At 47.6% G+C, this 15,878-nt stretch overlaps 1 protein-coding gene across 4 annotated transcripts in view; it reads left to right on the top strand.

Annotated features, from left to right (window-relative positions):
• The window catches only part of MAD1L1 (mitotic arrest deficient 1 like 1), a 378,161-nt gene extending 365,405 nt beyond the window's left edge, over positions 1 to 12,756 (top strand). For all 4 annotated transcript variants that reach the window (XM_065684510.1, XM_065684508.1, XM_065684507.1 and 1 more), the window contains exon 18: positions 11,651 to 12,756. In XM_065684510.1, coding sequence (XP_065540582.1) covers positions 11,651 to 11,809 — 159 coding nt within the window. In that variant the 3' untranslated portion in view covers positions 11,810 to 12,756. The remainder of the gene's footprint in view (positions 1 to 11,650) is intronic.
• Positions 12,757 to 15,878: the final 3,122 nt, after the last annotated feature.

The raw sequence follows: 15,878 nt of genomic DNA, 5'->3' as shown, positions 1-15,878 counted from the left end.
GATGAGAGAGGCTGGAGCATGACAGCTGTTACTGGATCATGCAGAAAGCCTGCCAGGAAAAATGCATCAGTTTGTGTGATATCCGGGTGTCTTGTCTTCTGTTTTCATAATTGCATACATGGTGTCTGCATAAATCTTTCCCCCCTCTGCACCTCCAGCGAAAGGAGCTGACTGGCGGATGGCAGCACATCAGTGGGAGAACACCAGCAGGAAGAGACAACCAGTCAGATGTGTGTCAGATGGGGAGGGCCAGGGCCCGAGGCACATTCCTTGGAGGTTGCTCGAACATGGTGCTTTCACTAAATAGAAAACCTCTCCTTTTCCCTAAGGGAAGAGGAGTATGTTCATCCAGACATGAGAACCAGCAGCGCTGTCTTGCCATGTTCCTTCAGGAGGTTAGTGCCAAATGACAGCGCAGGCGGCAACAGCAGAAGCTTTCAGCAAGTGCCTCATAGCCCAAAGGTCTGAGTGTCCCCTCAAGGGACACAGTGGGATTTCTTTTCCTTTTTCACTGAATATGGAAATCCTCCTATTTATTCACTCCTTAGCTGCAGCCTCTGCCTTTTCAGCTGTGGGCTTCCATCTTATGGTGGGTTCAGATCTGCTCAAGGAAAGGAGTCCTGTGACTGTTTCACACTGGGTTTACTATTAAAATCCCATTTCATGGAAACCTGCACAGGCCATTTGGTTGTTTTCCTTACTATCTTGGTCTTCAGGTTTTCCTGGCCGTGGAATACCCCTCTAGGTGAGTAACCCCCCAGATATAGTTACTGGTAAACACCAGCTCCACGCACTCTGAAGTCTTGAAATTGAAAAAGAAATGGTGAATTTTGTTAAATAATCATAGAATGGTTTGGGTTGGAAGGGACCTTCAAAGGTCATATAGTCTGACCCCCCTGCAGCGAGCAGGGATATCTCCCACAGGACCAGGTTAATGACATCTTCTCCCCCAGTATAAATCTTGACTGTATGTACAGATGCAGTCTAAGAAATGTCCTTCCCCACAGGGGCTTGTGGGCTTCTAAGAGTTTAAACTTATTCTTGAAGACACAAGAAAAAATGTTTTACATGTTCAAAATCAGCTTTTCCCTCTTTGACTTTCTGGGTCATGACAGCTCCTGCTCACTTCAGACCTGTTGACAGTCGTGCTGATGACAGCAATTTCAAATGAAGAAAATGTGAGCCAGCAAAAAAGGAAGAGCAATAAAAGCGTCTCCCTCAACTCGCTCTAAGATTGTGAACTGTGCTTATTGATGTTACAACAGCAGCTAATGTTATTTCCAAAGCCAGCAGTTAAATTCCAATTTGGTTCATCGTAACTATAAGTCAGCCACACAGTCCCATAGGAAGAGGTAATTATTGACCAGTTCTTGCTCTTAGGTGAGCAGTGGGTTTGCTTTTGGTAGCACTGGCTGTGTGCAGAAGTGACTAATATGTGTCACCAGTTTCCTTGATGTAAAGCTTACACCTGCATTTTAGCCTGGGGTGCCAGACTATGACAAACAAGAGCTAGAAGAGGGTAATGAATAAACATGGTGAGAATTTCAGCTGTAATCTGCCATCAGGTCCATCTGTTACTCCTTCCCCCACAAGCCTTGCAAACTCAATGAGCCAGGAACAGGCATGCTCCATATACTGTCCCATTCTTCAGCCACATATCTAAGGTCTAATTGTCTGCTTGTCATTAAGTTTATCACTTATGGTCTCTTGAGCCATTATTGGTCACAGGATTTTCTTGTTCAGTTCTTTAGCCTTCCGTCCACCACCCTACTTGTGACAAGGCTTTCAGACGGATACTGAAAAGATGAGGGTAAATGTATTAATCACATGCTGGTGTCTGCTGTATCGCAGACCAGCAGTGGCTCCAGGGAGATGTGCCTCACAGGCTTGTGTCCTCTGTCCATTTAACCATTCCCAGCCTCATGCACTCCCCCTCCATCTCTTACAAAACTAGATGCCCAGCTCCCAGATGAGGGGCTTCTTTTCCAGTTGGCAGCTGGTGAATCCTGAAGTCTGTGTGACCTAATTGCACTGTGCGATGGGCAGGCACTTCAGATGAGGTGAGTCTTGGGGTTTCCTCCTTACTTGCTCTGGTTGGAGAAGGAAAAGCAGAGGTCTCTATCAGGAGCATGATGCAGAAGCAGCTAAGCAGAGGAATGGCGCATGCCTGGTGTGACTCAGTGAGTGGGGAAGGCTCCAGCAAGTTCTGCCTGTTGGGGAGCAGTGGTTTGCTTTGGGGAGCGGATGCCCATCTCCCAGGCAACGCGGCAGCTTGCCGAAAGCTGCCATCAGAATTCACTGTGGTTCCAGCCATCTCTCATCGGTGCAGGGTTTTGCAAACGTAGCTGCTCCTGTTCTCTTAGAGACCTCATGCTCACAGCTGCAGTTCGCAAGTGGAGAATCTCCCCGCTTTGGGAACCAAGCCATCTTAATGAAAAGCCCACACAGATGATGTGTTTTTGCATTTCTTCCCATTCCTTCTCATGTTCCAGAAAATCCCATGCTCTTGGTTCTCTGCTCCTCTGTTGCCTCCAGCTCTTTTCCCAGCAAGGGAGATGGAGAGGAATGTGATAAACAACTTGGCTAGTTAATGAGTTTCCCTGTCTAAATGAGGGATTCTTGTGTGCTGGGTTCATTTGCCATGCCCTTGATATCTCCCTCAAGTTGTCTGTCTGCTTCTGACTCTCCTGGGAGAGAGGTTTGGGATCTGGTTGGAGTTGCACCTACTTTTCCCTTTGTGTTAAGCCATCGTGTTCAACGGGGCTAGGTTGCAGACCACAAAGTGCCTCTGGATGGCAGGGCTGGAGAGCTACATAAGGCTGGAAAAAGAACTGAAATAACAGCCATTCCCTAGCATTGCAAGCTACAACTGCAGACTCATTTCAGAGAAAGTAACAGGAGATTTTTCTCTCCCTAATTTATGTCTCTCCTGCATATGGCTTCTATGGAGTCACTAATGTTACAGACAGATGGGTTGGCATTTTACTAGACAGAACACATGGGCTAGATATTGTTAATGCTTGTTAGCTACTCTGCAGCTTGACCAGTCCAATACGGTCACCTCACAGATGGTTGGAAAGCTGCAGCCTGGGTGCTGGAGCAGTCCAGCTCTGCAGCACGTGGTTGTGACAGCAGTTGGGATAACGTGTTTGGCTGCTCTGTCTGAAGGGCCTCATTGTAGGTCAGAGATACCTGTGACTGGAGGATCAGTGGGGCTTTCCCATATGTCTGATTTGTAAAGATCCTGTGCCTTTTATTGAGCTATACAGGCTTTAAAAGCTCAATTCCACAGTCTGGCTTTTTCTAAGATGAGGTTGGAAAAATTCTGTGAGCCCTGTGCCTTGCTCTCATTTACTTCATGGTTGATGTTTATAAGCATATTTGGCTGGTGAACACTGTTTGGCCTGTTAAAAGGTATAATTTACGATTTCAAGCTCTGACTTACAGCCTACTGCCAGTATTAGTTTTGAGTGGACATCCCATGCAATTTTCCTTTCTGTGATGCGAGTAGTTTGCCGTGCTTTACTCTTGCCCAGAATTGTATTCAGCTGAACCATTTCTAAGTATCACCTCAACAGATCTCCACAGGGTCAGTCTCCTTGGTAGCTGGTTTGGAGATCCGCATCAGAATCTGTGGATGCAAAAGCAGATGCTACAAGTGAATCATTTTTGTTACCATCTTCCCTCTTTAGCAGCACTGATGTTCGGTTTACAGCATAATGGTGAGAGGCTGAGTGCATCCTACAAATGAGACAGGGAATTTTAGTTTCAGGACTTGTCCTTTAAAATTCTCAAAGCATTTTTTGAAAATGCATGGATATTAACCCACCCTGAGCAGTAGTTCTTCAAACCAATGATTTAAATTAGATATATCTGTTTCTGTCCGTCCTGAACTGCTGAGTAACGTTAATGCACCCTGATAATAGCTGTCACATTTTACCCTGGGGGTTGTTCCTCAGTGATAGGTGAAATCACAGCAGTTCAAAGACCTGTCTTCCAGGATAAAAAGATTCAGATATCAAATAGTAATAGTATGAATCAAAAAATATGCTTCCCTTATTTTAAAGCCTTTGATCTTATTTTTATGGTATCACATTTGACAGTCTAAAGGGCACTAACCTGTAGGAGAAACCTTTTGAGAGAAGATGCTGACTTCCCTTCCACTGTGCAGAGCACCGTCCCCCAGGATTAACACTAACCAGTTTTCCCCATGGAGCGGGGTGCAGGCGCTTCAGTGCACAGCTCTGCTCTTTTCACGTGTTTCATTTCTTACATCAGGTGCAGGAGAGCTCACAGAGATCAAAACATGTAGCTGTAGGGAGAAACTCTGCTGTGCAGTACTCTCTGCTCTATGTTTCTTCGCTGCTGAACGGGTGCAGCATCCAGGACCCCATCGTATGTGTAGGGCCTGGGTCATGTTTCTGATTAAGATGGAAGTGTATGAGCTGACCTCTTGCACAAAAGACGTGGGGTTGTGGTTCATCTCAGTGTTGAATAATAAGAAAGAGAAAGGAAATGTTTGCTATAAATCTCAGCGCACACAGGACTGTTTCTCTGCTTACCAGTTTTCTTCTTGGCATTGCCAGGCACTTGCTTTTCTTTGCTCAGCAGCTAAAAGCAGCTTTTTCATTACATTTCCTGGAAGGCCCTTTACAGGCTTCCATCCCTCTCTGCCTCATAAATTCACTTTATATAGCAAGCTGGTGACACAGAGGTCAGAGGTCTTGGCAAGAAACAATTATTATAAAGAAGCACTTTTCCTTTTCTGGATTACAGAGAGGATATTAAAGGGGCAAAATCTTCTCTGCGGACAAGGAATGGTCATCTGTGAGAGGTAGGTGACTTGATTGATGAAGAGCTGACAGAGCTACCTTGGGCAGGCATCCTGTCAGGCCAGCTGAAACCTGCCAGTTACCATGGAAAAAGAAGGAAACCAGTAAGCAGTTTGCTAAATAACCTCATAAATATTTCCAGCCATGAGCACGTCTTGTGGTACAATTTGGGGTTTTTTTTGGCTTTTTTAAATATTTCTCTAATTTTAAATGAACAGCCTCTAATTAAAGTGATTTAGTGGCTACCTGGGGACCTGGTATTTGAGCAGTGCATGATGCTTAGGAGAGATTGATTGGTGAGGCGTAACTCAATCGGGGGATTCTGATAATGATATCATCGCCCAAGAGAGCCAAGTGAGAGCAATTAAATCTCAAAACCTTGTGTTTGGGTTGTTTGAACTTCAGCAGGTGGTTTTCACATGGGCAAACACACACACACACACACACATGTTTTCCTTGTGTATTTTCTGGGCATTCCTGATTTCTGGCCCTGTGCTTGCTGGGCTGCCCCGTGTATGTATGAGCCTGTTCAGAGTGACCTGTAATGGTGATGTATGAGCTTTGCAGACCCAGGGAGAGGGTGCCGGCCCTCTTGGCACCAGTGCTTCCCCCCTCAGCATCTGCACATGGACAAGGCGGCCTTTGACATTTAGAAAATCTCAGCATCCAAAGCAAGAGGCAGAAACAAAAGGATTTTCTCATTTAAAGGTCAGAGCCAGCAGCTTCTTGAAAGATATTTTCAAATAGGTTTGTTGGGCTGTGACAGGGTTTATGTGTTTTAATGGGTGCCGAGGAAGCATCAAGAGGGCGGCAAGGACATCCATCAGGACCACTAATGTGCCCAAGGTGCTTGGTGGCAGAGGCTCTGTGGCATACACGGTGATAGTGCGATGGCACAGCCAACTCTGAGGACTTCTGCTGATGCAGGAAGGTGTTGGGAAGAGGAAGTGACTGTCCCATGTGAAGAGGAGGTCTGAGGGATTCAAAGGATGACAGCAAATTGCCAAAGGAGTGGATGTGATAGGGAGATGTGCATATCCCACATTGGAGCAGGTGGCACGGCAGGCTTCGAGGTGGGGCGAGGACCACAAGACAAGGGAAAGGAGAGTAAGAACTGGGGCAGAGAGAGGAGAACATGGCCACAACATGGCTCATGATGCCAGAGGAGCCTGTGGACCTGAACAGAGCAGGGAGAAGGTCTGTGTGAAACCTTGAATGTGAGCCGTGATGCCCCTTCCCTTGGTATGCATGGGGCTGTTTGTGGTGTGTATTCAAAGAGTAGTTGTGCACCGGGATGCAGCACAGACAGTGATTTATGGAAGGAGCATTCCAGATGAGATGGTGCCTCTGTGATACGTTTGCTGAGTAAATGTCACTGGGCAATGATTCACTTGCTCATTTTGACCCCTAATACATCTTAGGCTTGAAAAGTACCATTTACCATAGAGTATGGCTGAGCAGCATCTGCAAAGCAAACTGTGCCAAGGGGAGGAAAGCCACTCTGGCAGCCCTACCAGAGTCCCAGACTTCATCCTTCCTCTCGCTGGGGAGGTGTTTGAACTGGAGTTCCCAAGCTGAGACACAACTCTTTTGCCTGCTGTGCCTGGCACAGAATTCCACCATCACTGTTGTCAGCTCGCCAAAACCCATGCAAGAAAATCTACCTCCAGCAATTGGAGGTGTCTGTTTGAAGACACAGGAGCACATGTCCTGCATGGATTGTACCCCCAAAGGCAGTTATGTTTTCTCAGTTTGGAAATCAGAGGTAGAATATCCCCACTTTATGCTGAAATCTCAAGTTGTATTGAATGCTGAAGACGTCTTCTCACTTTTTCTTCATTTCTACCCCATGTTTTCTCATGATGCCACATCCCATGTCAGCCTTCTCCTTGGGGTTTGCAGCCACCCTCTTTTCAGTCTTATTCTGGAGTCCTAAGGTGTACAGGACGTTGAGTCTTACTCTCAACCAATATTTTTCAAGAAGCATCCTTTGTGTGATTTAAGTCACGCTGCATGCCGCTTCATAGCTGATGGCACTTTTGGAGCCACATTTGGGACATCCATTCTTCTTATGTCCGAGAGGAAAAAGGCATACAGAAAACTAAAGTATCGGTGCGCTTAGTTCAGAGTTCAGAACCCCATGTTGTGAAGGACTGAAGAAGACACTGTCACACCTCTCAGCCGGTGGATCAGTAAATGCTGGGATTTGGCTTTCAGGGAGGGTTTCTGTGCAACAGAAGCAAGGGGGGAAAGAGCCATCTTAGCAGAATCAGTGCAGTCAGAAGCCCTGCATGTGTTAAGTTGAAGCAACAGTTGGGAGAACCTCCTTTATGGTTCATATGTTGTGGCATTACCAGCCTGGTCTAGCCAGCTGCAGGTCTTTTCCCCAGGAGGGTCCTTTGGGAATGCCTATTGCTCCTCTGCATGTCTACTCCTCACTCAGATGGTCCCTGTTGGAGAGGAGAGCTCACTTTTGTAGCACACTGGTGGTTATTTGAGAGACTTTTATATGTCTATCTAAACTATAAACCTTGAATAATTTACCAATTTCCAGGACTAAGAGGAAGATTTATGATGTTTCCTTCTGGCGAGCAGCAGCTGATCTTGATTCTCCTGGAAAACAATTGTACTAATGGCTGCTTTCTCTGAGCAGATCCAGTAGCAGCTACGGCAAGTTTATATCACCATGTGGTAAATAGACCTGTCTCCTTGTGTTTTACAATGTAGTAAAATCTGCCCACTGATCTGATTGCTCTATGGGCTGGCACAACCTGGGAGGAGAAAATCAAGGGGTCACCCTTCAAATCTATGACAGGAGTCGTATCCCCCCGCCAGCAGAATGGAGCATGCAGTGACACAGGGCAAAGATTGATTTCCATTGCTCTTCTAGGAAAGGTCCCCATAGGCCTTAAATCAGCCTGAACTGGCATCAGGGCTTAGTGAAAGCTGAAATCCTTCCTTTTGCAAGTATTTGAGATCTGAATAAAACATAACATAGACCTGAATCTGTGTAATTTAGTGAGCCAGGCAGATTTTTTTTTTTCCATAAATTAGAAGAAACCAATATAGGTCTATGTAAAGAGCACCTGAGAAATGGTGTTTTCATAGTACTTAGCTTCAGCACGCTGAGCTGCTCTGTGCTCAGGAAAACTGAGAGTGCAGGGGGAATAGTTATGTCTCTGGTAAAGTGCTGCACTTGGCTGGCTTATTCAGCACAGCAGGGAAGGGGGGATCGAAGCATGATCATAGTCCGCAAAGTGTCCTCTTGCATTGACTCCTGCATTGACTATGGGGCGGATAGGGGTACTCACAGGCTCAGCTTGTCCTTTGACCCTATGTTTGACTCTAAATCTTGATGGTTTTTCTTTCACACTTCTCTCTAAAAGGAACACAGTGTAGTGAGTAGCTCTGAGTAAGCAGTGTCAATGGTGTTGGGTGCAGAGCAGTTAGGGCTGGGTTTGCATGTGCTCTAGTCTCTCTTGCCCCGTTCCCACTCATGGACTGTCCCTGTGGATCAGTGACACTTATCCAGGTTCCTCAGCTTCATATTTTCTTGATTGATGGGCTTTGTTGGCTTTTGGCTCCATCTGAACTTAGAATTCCTGGGGATACATCACCGGAGTAAATGGTGATTGCATTACATAGCATATGTCTTGTGAATAGTTGGTATGTGCTGTCACTTGCAACTTCTTATTAGCAGGGATTGTGTCCAGGAGTTTTTCTTTGAGGGCTGAGAGGTTTTAGTTTCAAAGATCGATTGAAAATGAGTGGAGGGTTTCCTGGCTGGGAACTGTGCAGAGGAGGACTCAGGCATCCTTATAGATTTGAACTGCTGGAGATTTCACCTTTGTATTTCTCATAAATGCACCTTCTAGAGCTGGAGTGTGAGTCTTTTCTGCACTGATCCAAAACAGGGTAGAACAACCAGACCCTGTAGCATTCATTCAGCAGAGCAACCCCTCCAGTGTCCTTGTCATCATCCCCTTCTTGCTCCCATGCCACCCACAGCGGTGCTTCCTGCACCCACCAGGTGCGCCAGGCAGGGAACAGACTGACATTTGAAAAGAAATCTTGTGAATTAACGGGAACATACTGCTATTATTTCCTATAATCACTTTATTTGTAAAGCACATGCTGCAAAGGTTCTCCTGCTGTTGAACCCAAAGCAACAAAGCTATCTATATATCCCCATCTCTACTGCATTATGAGCAGATGGGTGAAGGAAAAAAAGCAATAAAAACAAAGAAGAAGAAAGGTAACAATGATAGCAATTTTAAAACACTCTCAGGGAAAAAAAAAAAATCCTAACTTTTTTTAAAAGCAGCATGAGATTGAATAAACTGAACTGCGAGTGCATCCATCCTCTACGTTAGCATGTAAACATCTCCCAGCAGAGGAAGAATTGCCTTTTTTCCAAGTGCCTGCCCTCTCGCCTTCTTCCTGTTACAGAAGAGAGCATAAGAAACCTGGGTGAGAAGTGTGGGGTTTGGAAACTTCTTTTGGAGTTCCTGGGGGGGTGGAGGCCACAGTGGGAAGGACAGTGCTTCCCTTGACCACGCAAGAACCAAGAGAAACCACAGTCCCATTGAACTCAATAGGAAATAACATCTTCAAAGCACGTATTCGTTCACATAACTTTCTCTGAGTATGATTCTCCTGCCTCTGCTGAAGGAGGAAACTTCGGTTATGAAGAGTAGTAGAGAGAAATTACTGTCAATGTCCTGAAAAAGAATTATTCAAATGTAGCCTTCACCCGCGATGCCGGTGAGCTCAAAGCAGCGAGGGGATTGAGAACGTTTCTGTTACTCCGATTCCAAGATCATAAAACACGAGGAAAAGTTCTGGCACTGGATGCTAAATTTCTTAAGGAACTGGCTTTAATTAATTAAACTGGTAAACCAATTAATGGATTTACTTGTAAATTCTTAGGAAATGAATTCTGTGCCCAAAGAGTGGTTTAAATCTGCAGAGGAGGCAGTGTGTATTTCATACGGAGCTTGAATTCCCATTTTAGATGAATCCAATTCTGCGCTGACTTCAGAGACACAAGTGATGCATTAATAATACTCGGACTTTCCTCCAAACCAGCGCTTCCCATCAGCCAGATCCAGGGGGGATTTACAGAACAAAACCCATGTGGCTTTCACAGCAACCAGCCTGTCTTCCAGCTGCTTGGATCATGGATATATGTCCCTCCCTGTGCTTCCAACTGGCTTCTTTGTCTGCCTTCTCTCCCCTCTTTCTGCATAGACTCTTTAATCTGACCCAGTGGTACATCAGATGTGCAGAAAACAAGTCAGGTAGCTTCAGAAAGCAGCGGATTAAGGCACTGAACATCCTTTGGAGTCACTGAAAAACAACCAAGCCAAAGTGGAGGAGATTTAAACCAAAGCTAATTTACTTTTCCACACAGAAACCTTGTTTAGATTCCCTGCCTGGCTCAGGGGTGACAGGGGCATCCTTGGTACCTCGTGCTCTTTGCAATCCGAAGTGACACATACATGAAAAGTTCATAATCAAATGTGTCCAGGCTCCGGAGAACATGAAATCAGAAACAAGCAGGTTCCCCAGGGCTCTCGGTGGTTATCACTTCCCTTCTCTCCTGGCAGGTAAAGCCATGTTTTTCCCTTCACATGGCAATCCTCTGCTCTGTCTCTTGGGGTGGGGGTCTGCCCCGCTCCTGCACATGCTGGGATGATGCCAGCTTTGCCTGGTGCTGCTCCAAGGGGAAGCAGAGCTTGCAGAGCAATTAGGAATGGGAGCATTTTGAAGAGGAAAATGGCAAGGGGGAAAATTAGCATTTGCGCTGTGATGTTTTTGCTGTTTATTAATAAACAAGCTGCTTTCATTCCTCCAGGGGCAGGAGAGGCTTCAAGCATTCCTTATTTCTCTTGCATGTAGCCTTTTTTTTTCGCTTGTTTTATATGTTACAGGAGATTTGTAATCTTCTTCCCACATGTTGAGTTCCCTTATTTTCATGAGAGCATCTCTGGAATAATTCCTCTGGAGCTCTTGGCTGTGTGCTGCTGGGCTGATTTAAACACCCAGAAACACTTGAGGGATGCGGGGTGGATCAGCAGCTAGTTGGGAAGGAGTGGTGCTAATTAGGAACGGGTCTGCTTCCTCCTACAGAAGCAGAATGACTTCAGGGATGTGTTTTCATGGAGAGAAAGCCTTTGCACATAGCTCCTACCTCCAGAGATCTGAGTGGTGATGGGGATGGTGACCCTGATGTGAGCACCCCAGTTTCATGGTGGCAGCACAGCCTGGCCCCTACGCAACCTCTTTCCAGGATGGTCAAACCTCTTGGTTCTCCACTGCCCCATTTGTCACTCGGGGAGGCTCCCACAGGATCCTCCATGGGTAGGACAATGGGTGATGGGTTTAAACTTAAACAGGTGAAGTTCGGGTTGGATATAAAAAAGAAGTTCTTTACTGTGAGGGTGGTGAGGCACTGGAATGGGTTGCTCAAAGAAGTGGTAAATACTCCATCCCTGGCGCTGTTGAAGGCCAGGTTGGACAGAGCCTCGGGTGACATGGTTTAGTGTGAGGTGTCCCTGCCCATGGCAGGGGTGTTGGAACTGGATGATCTTAAGGTCCTTTCCAGCCCTAACTATTCTATGGTTCTATGCCCAAATCCATAACAGCCCAGTTACCTGTATGCTGAACACCCATGCTGCAGCAAATAACATGTCCTTGATTACAGGTGGATCGGTGCCAAAGGAGGCTTCAGGGTGATGCCACCAGCACTGCCCTGTGTCTTCGGAGGTGAATTAAAACCCTGCTGTATTAATGGGTTTGTTCTTCTTTGCCCTCAGGCCTCCAGCTCCTCCGGTCGAACGATGCAGCTTCTGGAAAACGAGTTCTCCCGAACCATCCGGGAGCTCATCGAGCTCCACCTGCTTCGCCAGGACAGCATCCCAGCATTCCTCAGTGCACTCACCCTCGACCTCTTCAGCCGCCAGACCATTGCTTAGCATCCCACTGCCAGCACCAACCACGTGAAGACCACTCCTGGGCAGGTCTCTTGAGGTAGCAAGGAAGAATTCTCCCCCCACCGCCATCCTTTATTTGTGGTATTGGGTTGTCTGTTTTGCAGGGATCTCCTTCTCCCCCTTTCATCCTAAAATTCCACTCTGATTCCTATGAAAAGCATTATTTCCCTCCTGTGGGAGGGCAAGTCTAGCTCCATCCCAGGGCTCTACTGTGCCAAGACCCAATCAATCCCTGCCTTTGAAATGGGAAATGTATTCATCACTGCCTAGCCTGCGTCGGCATCTCTCTGGGAATACGGTGGGAAATGGTGGTTTAAGGAGCCTATATAGCATCACCATTTGCAGCTTTTCACAAAAAGATCCCCCAAAGCTGAGCCCTGGCAGAGAGATGAGCCTTGCAAGAGGCTGGTGTTTCCTGCTGTCATGGTTGCCCTCTCTTCATGGGAGCCAAGGGTTTGGTCCTTGAAGCCAGGGACCTGCAGAAGGATCAGTGATGAGTAACAGGTTCTTTGTGGATACCTCCAGCTCTTGCAAGCAGCTCATCTCTCAACAGGGCTGAAATTATTTTCCAAGATATCCCATTACCCGAGTCTGCCATCACTCAACAGATAAGCACAAGCATAAATGGCCATTTGAAGGCCCTGTACCTGTGTTGACACCACAGAGTTGTGTGATGTGCTCACATGTCAGTGGTGTGCTTTTTGTTCCACACCAACACTCTTGGGTTCTCGATTACGTCAGGACTTGCAGGAGGTGGGAGGGAGCAATTTTGGTTGTGCTCACTGCTGCTGGGTTTAGCTTGCCAGGCTGTGGGTACCTGCTCACCTAGACAGGGCTCTCCCTCCTCAGAGGGCACCCCGCAAGTATGACATGTTGTGTTACAGTGGATATAGTTCTTCTGTTGGAAGAATAAAGTGTCACTTCCTCAACTAGGTGTATGACTCCTTTATTTGGGATACACACTACTCTCCCACATGTAAATCATGACAATGAATCACCCATCAATGGTCTGATGCTGGTACTGCTTTGAGAAGGAGGACATCATTATCTCAGTTTTTCCAGATGAGTCTCGTTCATGCTGTAAACCAGATTAGTTTGTTATGAACTTGTCTGTATATTGATTTCCCCTTGGTAACAGCAGGAGCCTGCTTCCTAAGCTTAGAGAGAAGGTAGCAGGCTAGAAAGTTAACTTAGATGCTCCCAGTGGCTGTAGGGTTGGCCATGCATGCTGGCATCACCCTGGGACCTATCCATGTGTCTACAGGCACAGAGAATAGCCGCTATAGACCCAACTGATGGAGGGACAAGCATGTGCTTTTGGGGGGCTGCAGCCCCCATCTCCTCAGCCCTCCTCTCCAAAGGGTTTGTAGGGAAGTGCAATAGAAAAGGTGGAAGTTTTCTCTTCTGCCTGAAGTCCTGGTGGAAGATGAATTGCTTGGCCTGCTGTGCCAGGGGAACGCTGCCTGATTCATATGCACAACATGGCACTGAGAGTCGCCTTCCTCAGTCATGGGGAAAATGAATCCTGACGTCAGGCGCATTCAGCTCCTCCGCCAGCACAATAGCAGATCCTGGCTGCCTCTGGAAATTCTTCTCTTGGCTCCTTGCAGGAGAAATGAAGTAATTAATAAGTTTACAATAAACCCTCTATCTTAGCAAAACACGGGTGAGGCGAGAAGCGATGCTGCAGAGTGACAAGGGAAAACACATTCTGCCTGTTGGAAAATTGCCTCCCAGGAGTGAAAGGATAATAAGTTGGGGTACAAAACACAGTACTCTTCCGAGATGCCTTTGGTGGGGAGGAGAGGCAGATGAATTACTGCTCTGCACCCTGTTCTTCCAGCAAGACTGATCTGTTTAACTGAGTTTAATGGGCAGCATGGCTGGGAGAGGTGTGTTGTGAGATTGGGCGCTTGGCTCTGATGTGGAGCAGTGCCTGGTCCTGCTCTCGGCTGGGGAGCTGCTGGGGTAACTGTCCTGCTTTGGCCCTGCTCATGGTGTTGCGCTGTTTCACATCAAGCAGGCTTAGCCACTACATGAAACTGGGACTTCTGGGAACTTGGCTGCTCTAAGGCTCACCGATGGAGGCCTCGCAGCATCCATGTGGATGTGTGACCGTTGCAAAGCCACCTGTGGGACACAGGCTTGTGGCTGGCACAGGGAAGAGGAGCTGAGGCTCCCCAGTTTCTAGCTCCAGCGCTGAATTCAGGATGAAGTCCCAAACATACGGCTATATCCTGCCACCGCGGTAGCTCCCGTGTCTGCTGTTGTCATTACACTGCTTGTCTCAGCCGAGACAGAGCTGTGAGGAGTAACGCAACGCTGAATTTCACAGTGCTTGCTCCTTCCATGCTAAGCTACGTGGGGCTCAACAGCCCATCACAGGATCCTTCCACCGTGTTCACTGCCATCTCCATGGGTGAAGCTTCCTGGAGCAGTGCAGAGACCCTGGTTGCCACCAATGGCACATTTCAACCACCCAGTGGTGGTGGCACAAATCCTGGTGGGTTTGGCTCATCCCTTGCAAAGCTCCGGCCTCATTCATGGAAAATCCTTTTAGAAAATCTTGGGAGATTGGTAATAAATTTGCAGTTGGTTGGAGGGGAGAGGAGGGAGTGTTAACAAGTGTGCGAATGCTCGCTGGGTCTCCGTGCGTGCTTGCTGGGTTTATGGGCTGTAAGCTGTAAAATATGATTTACTAATGCACAGCTGAAGGACTATGTGTATGTATCTCGGAGCACTGTCTTGTTTGCAGTGTTGCCTGAAGCTTCCCTTCACTCAAACTGCTTGTGAGCCCCTGCTCCTCTACTGATCAACCCTTTTCTTTTGCATGCATATATAAATGCAGAGAGCCGTCAAGTACTGCCATACGATCCTTGAAAGCAGCAGAGCTCTTGGCTAAGGCAGGTGTTGCAAAGTTCATGCCTCTCCTAAGGTCACATCTCTAATCCCGGAGCCTTTTGCTCCTGCTTCATGTCTCCTGGCTCTTGGCATCTTTGCCTGTTGCTTGCATGAGCCTCAGAGCTGTCCTGGAAGTGTGCAATCCTGAGAAGGAACTAGGGAAACCCTTTATGGATGAGCCATGAGGAGTTGGGGATTCAAAGATGTTGGTTACAGAGCTTTGTTGTGCAACACTACAGGAGGAAGGGAAGAAGAGGGAAGAGTATGAAGCTGTGATGGAGGCAGGTACTCAGGGAGCAAAGGGTAGGAGCAGAGATGGGGGCAGATGGAGAGGAAGAACCAGGACGCTAGACAGAAAGGGGAACCACAGCTTCTGAACTAAAGAAAGAAAAGCTATCTTCTTCCACTGTGTGGCAGCTTGGGCCCAGGCTCTCCCCACCTCGGGGCTGGGAAAGATCCTGTGATTCCCTAATGGCAGAGAGGCATTTCCCGGCTGCAGCTCCTTGCCGAGTGCCTTTTCCCCACAGATGAGGTTGGTTACTGGGGGTGGCTGATGCAGCCACTGTCTGAATAGCCCATGGCTCCAGGTGGGCAGGAGCCACAATGAGGAGGGATGAGCATCCCCACGTACCTCTTCCCACTACTGCTAGACTGGGAGAAGAGCTGCACTGGCTTATGGGGGTGCAGAGAGGATTGGGGATGGAGGGTGATGGGGCAGGAGCGATCCCACTCCTGGCTTTTGGATTTTCTGCCTGTCCTGGGACAAGCCCGTGAGGCCGTTCTGCACTGTGGGCCCTATAAAATGGGAATATCACTTCCCAGTCATGGCCTCCCAACACCGGCCAGCACTGAAGGTTGTTTGACCTCAAATGGAGGGAGCCCAGATGGGTGGCAGCATCCCACTGGGGGTTATGGTTGGTGGAAGTCAGACACAGCACCCCACAGCTGCAGCACTGGCGCTGCCTTTGCTTTTCCATTGCTCCCCTCTGCGTGCTTCAATCCACCAAGGAAACACGGAGCAGCACCCAACCTGTTCCATTTCCCAACCTCAGCAGTGGGCTGAGAGGCAGCTGGGAATGGTGTGGGTTGGACTGATGGGTGGTTGTGTCAAAGTAAGTGTCTGGGGAGAGAGGCAAAAGCCTTTCTAGGA

The sequence above is a fragment of the Lathamus discolor genome, chromosome 6, assembly GCF_037157495.1.
Source record: "Lathamus discolor isolate bLatDis1 chromosome 6, bLatDis1.hap1, whole genome shotgun sequence".
Taxonomy (NCBI): domain Eukaryota; kingdom Metazoa; phylum Chordata; class Aves; order Psittaciformes; family Psittacidae; genus Lathamus; species Lathamus discolor.
This window is presented reverse-complemented; position numbering and strand designations above follow the sequence as displayed.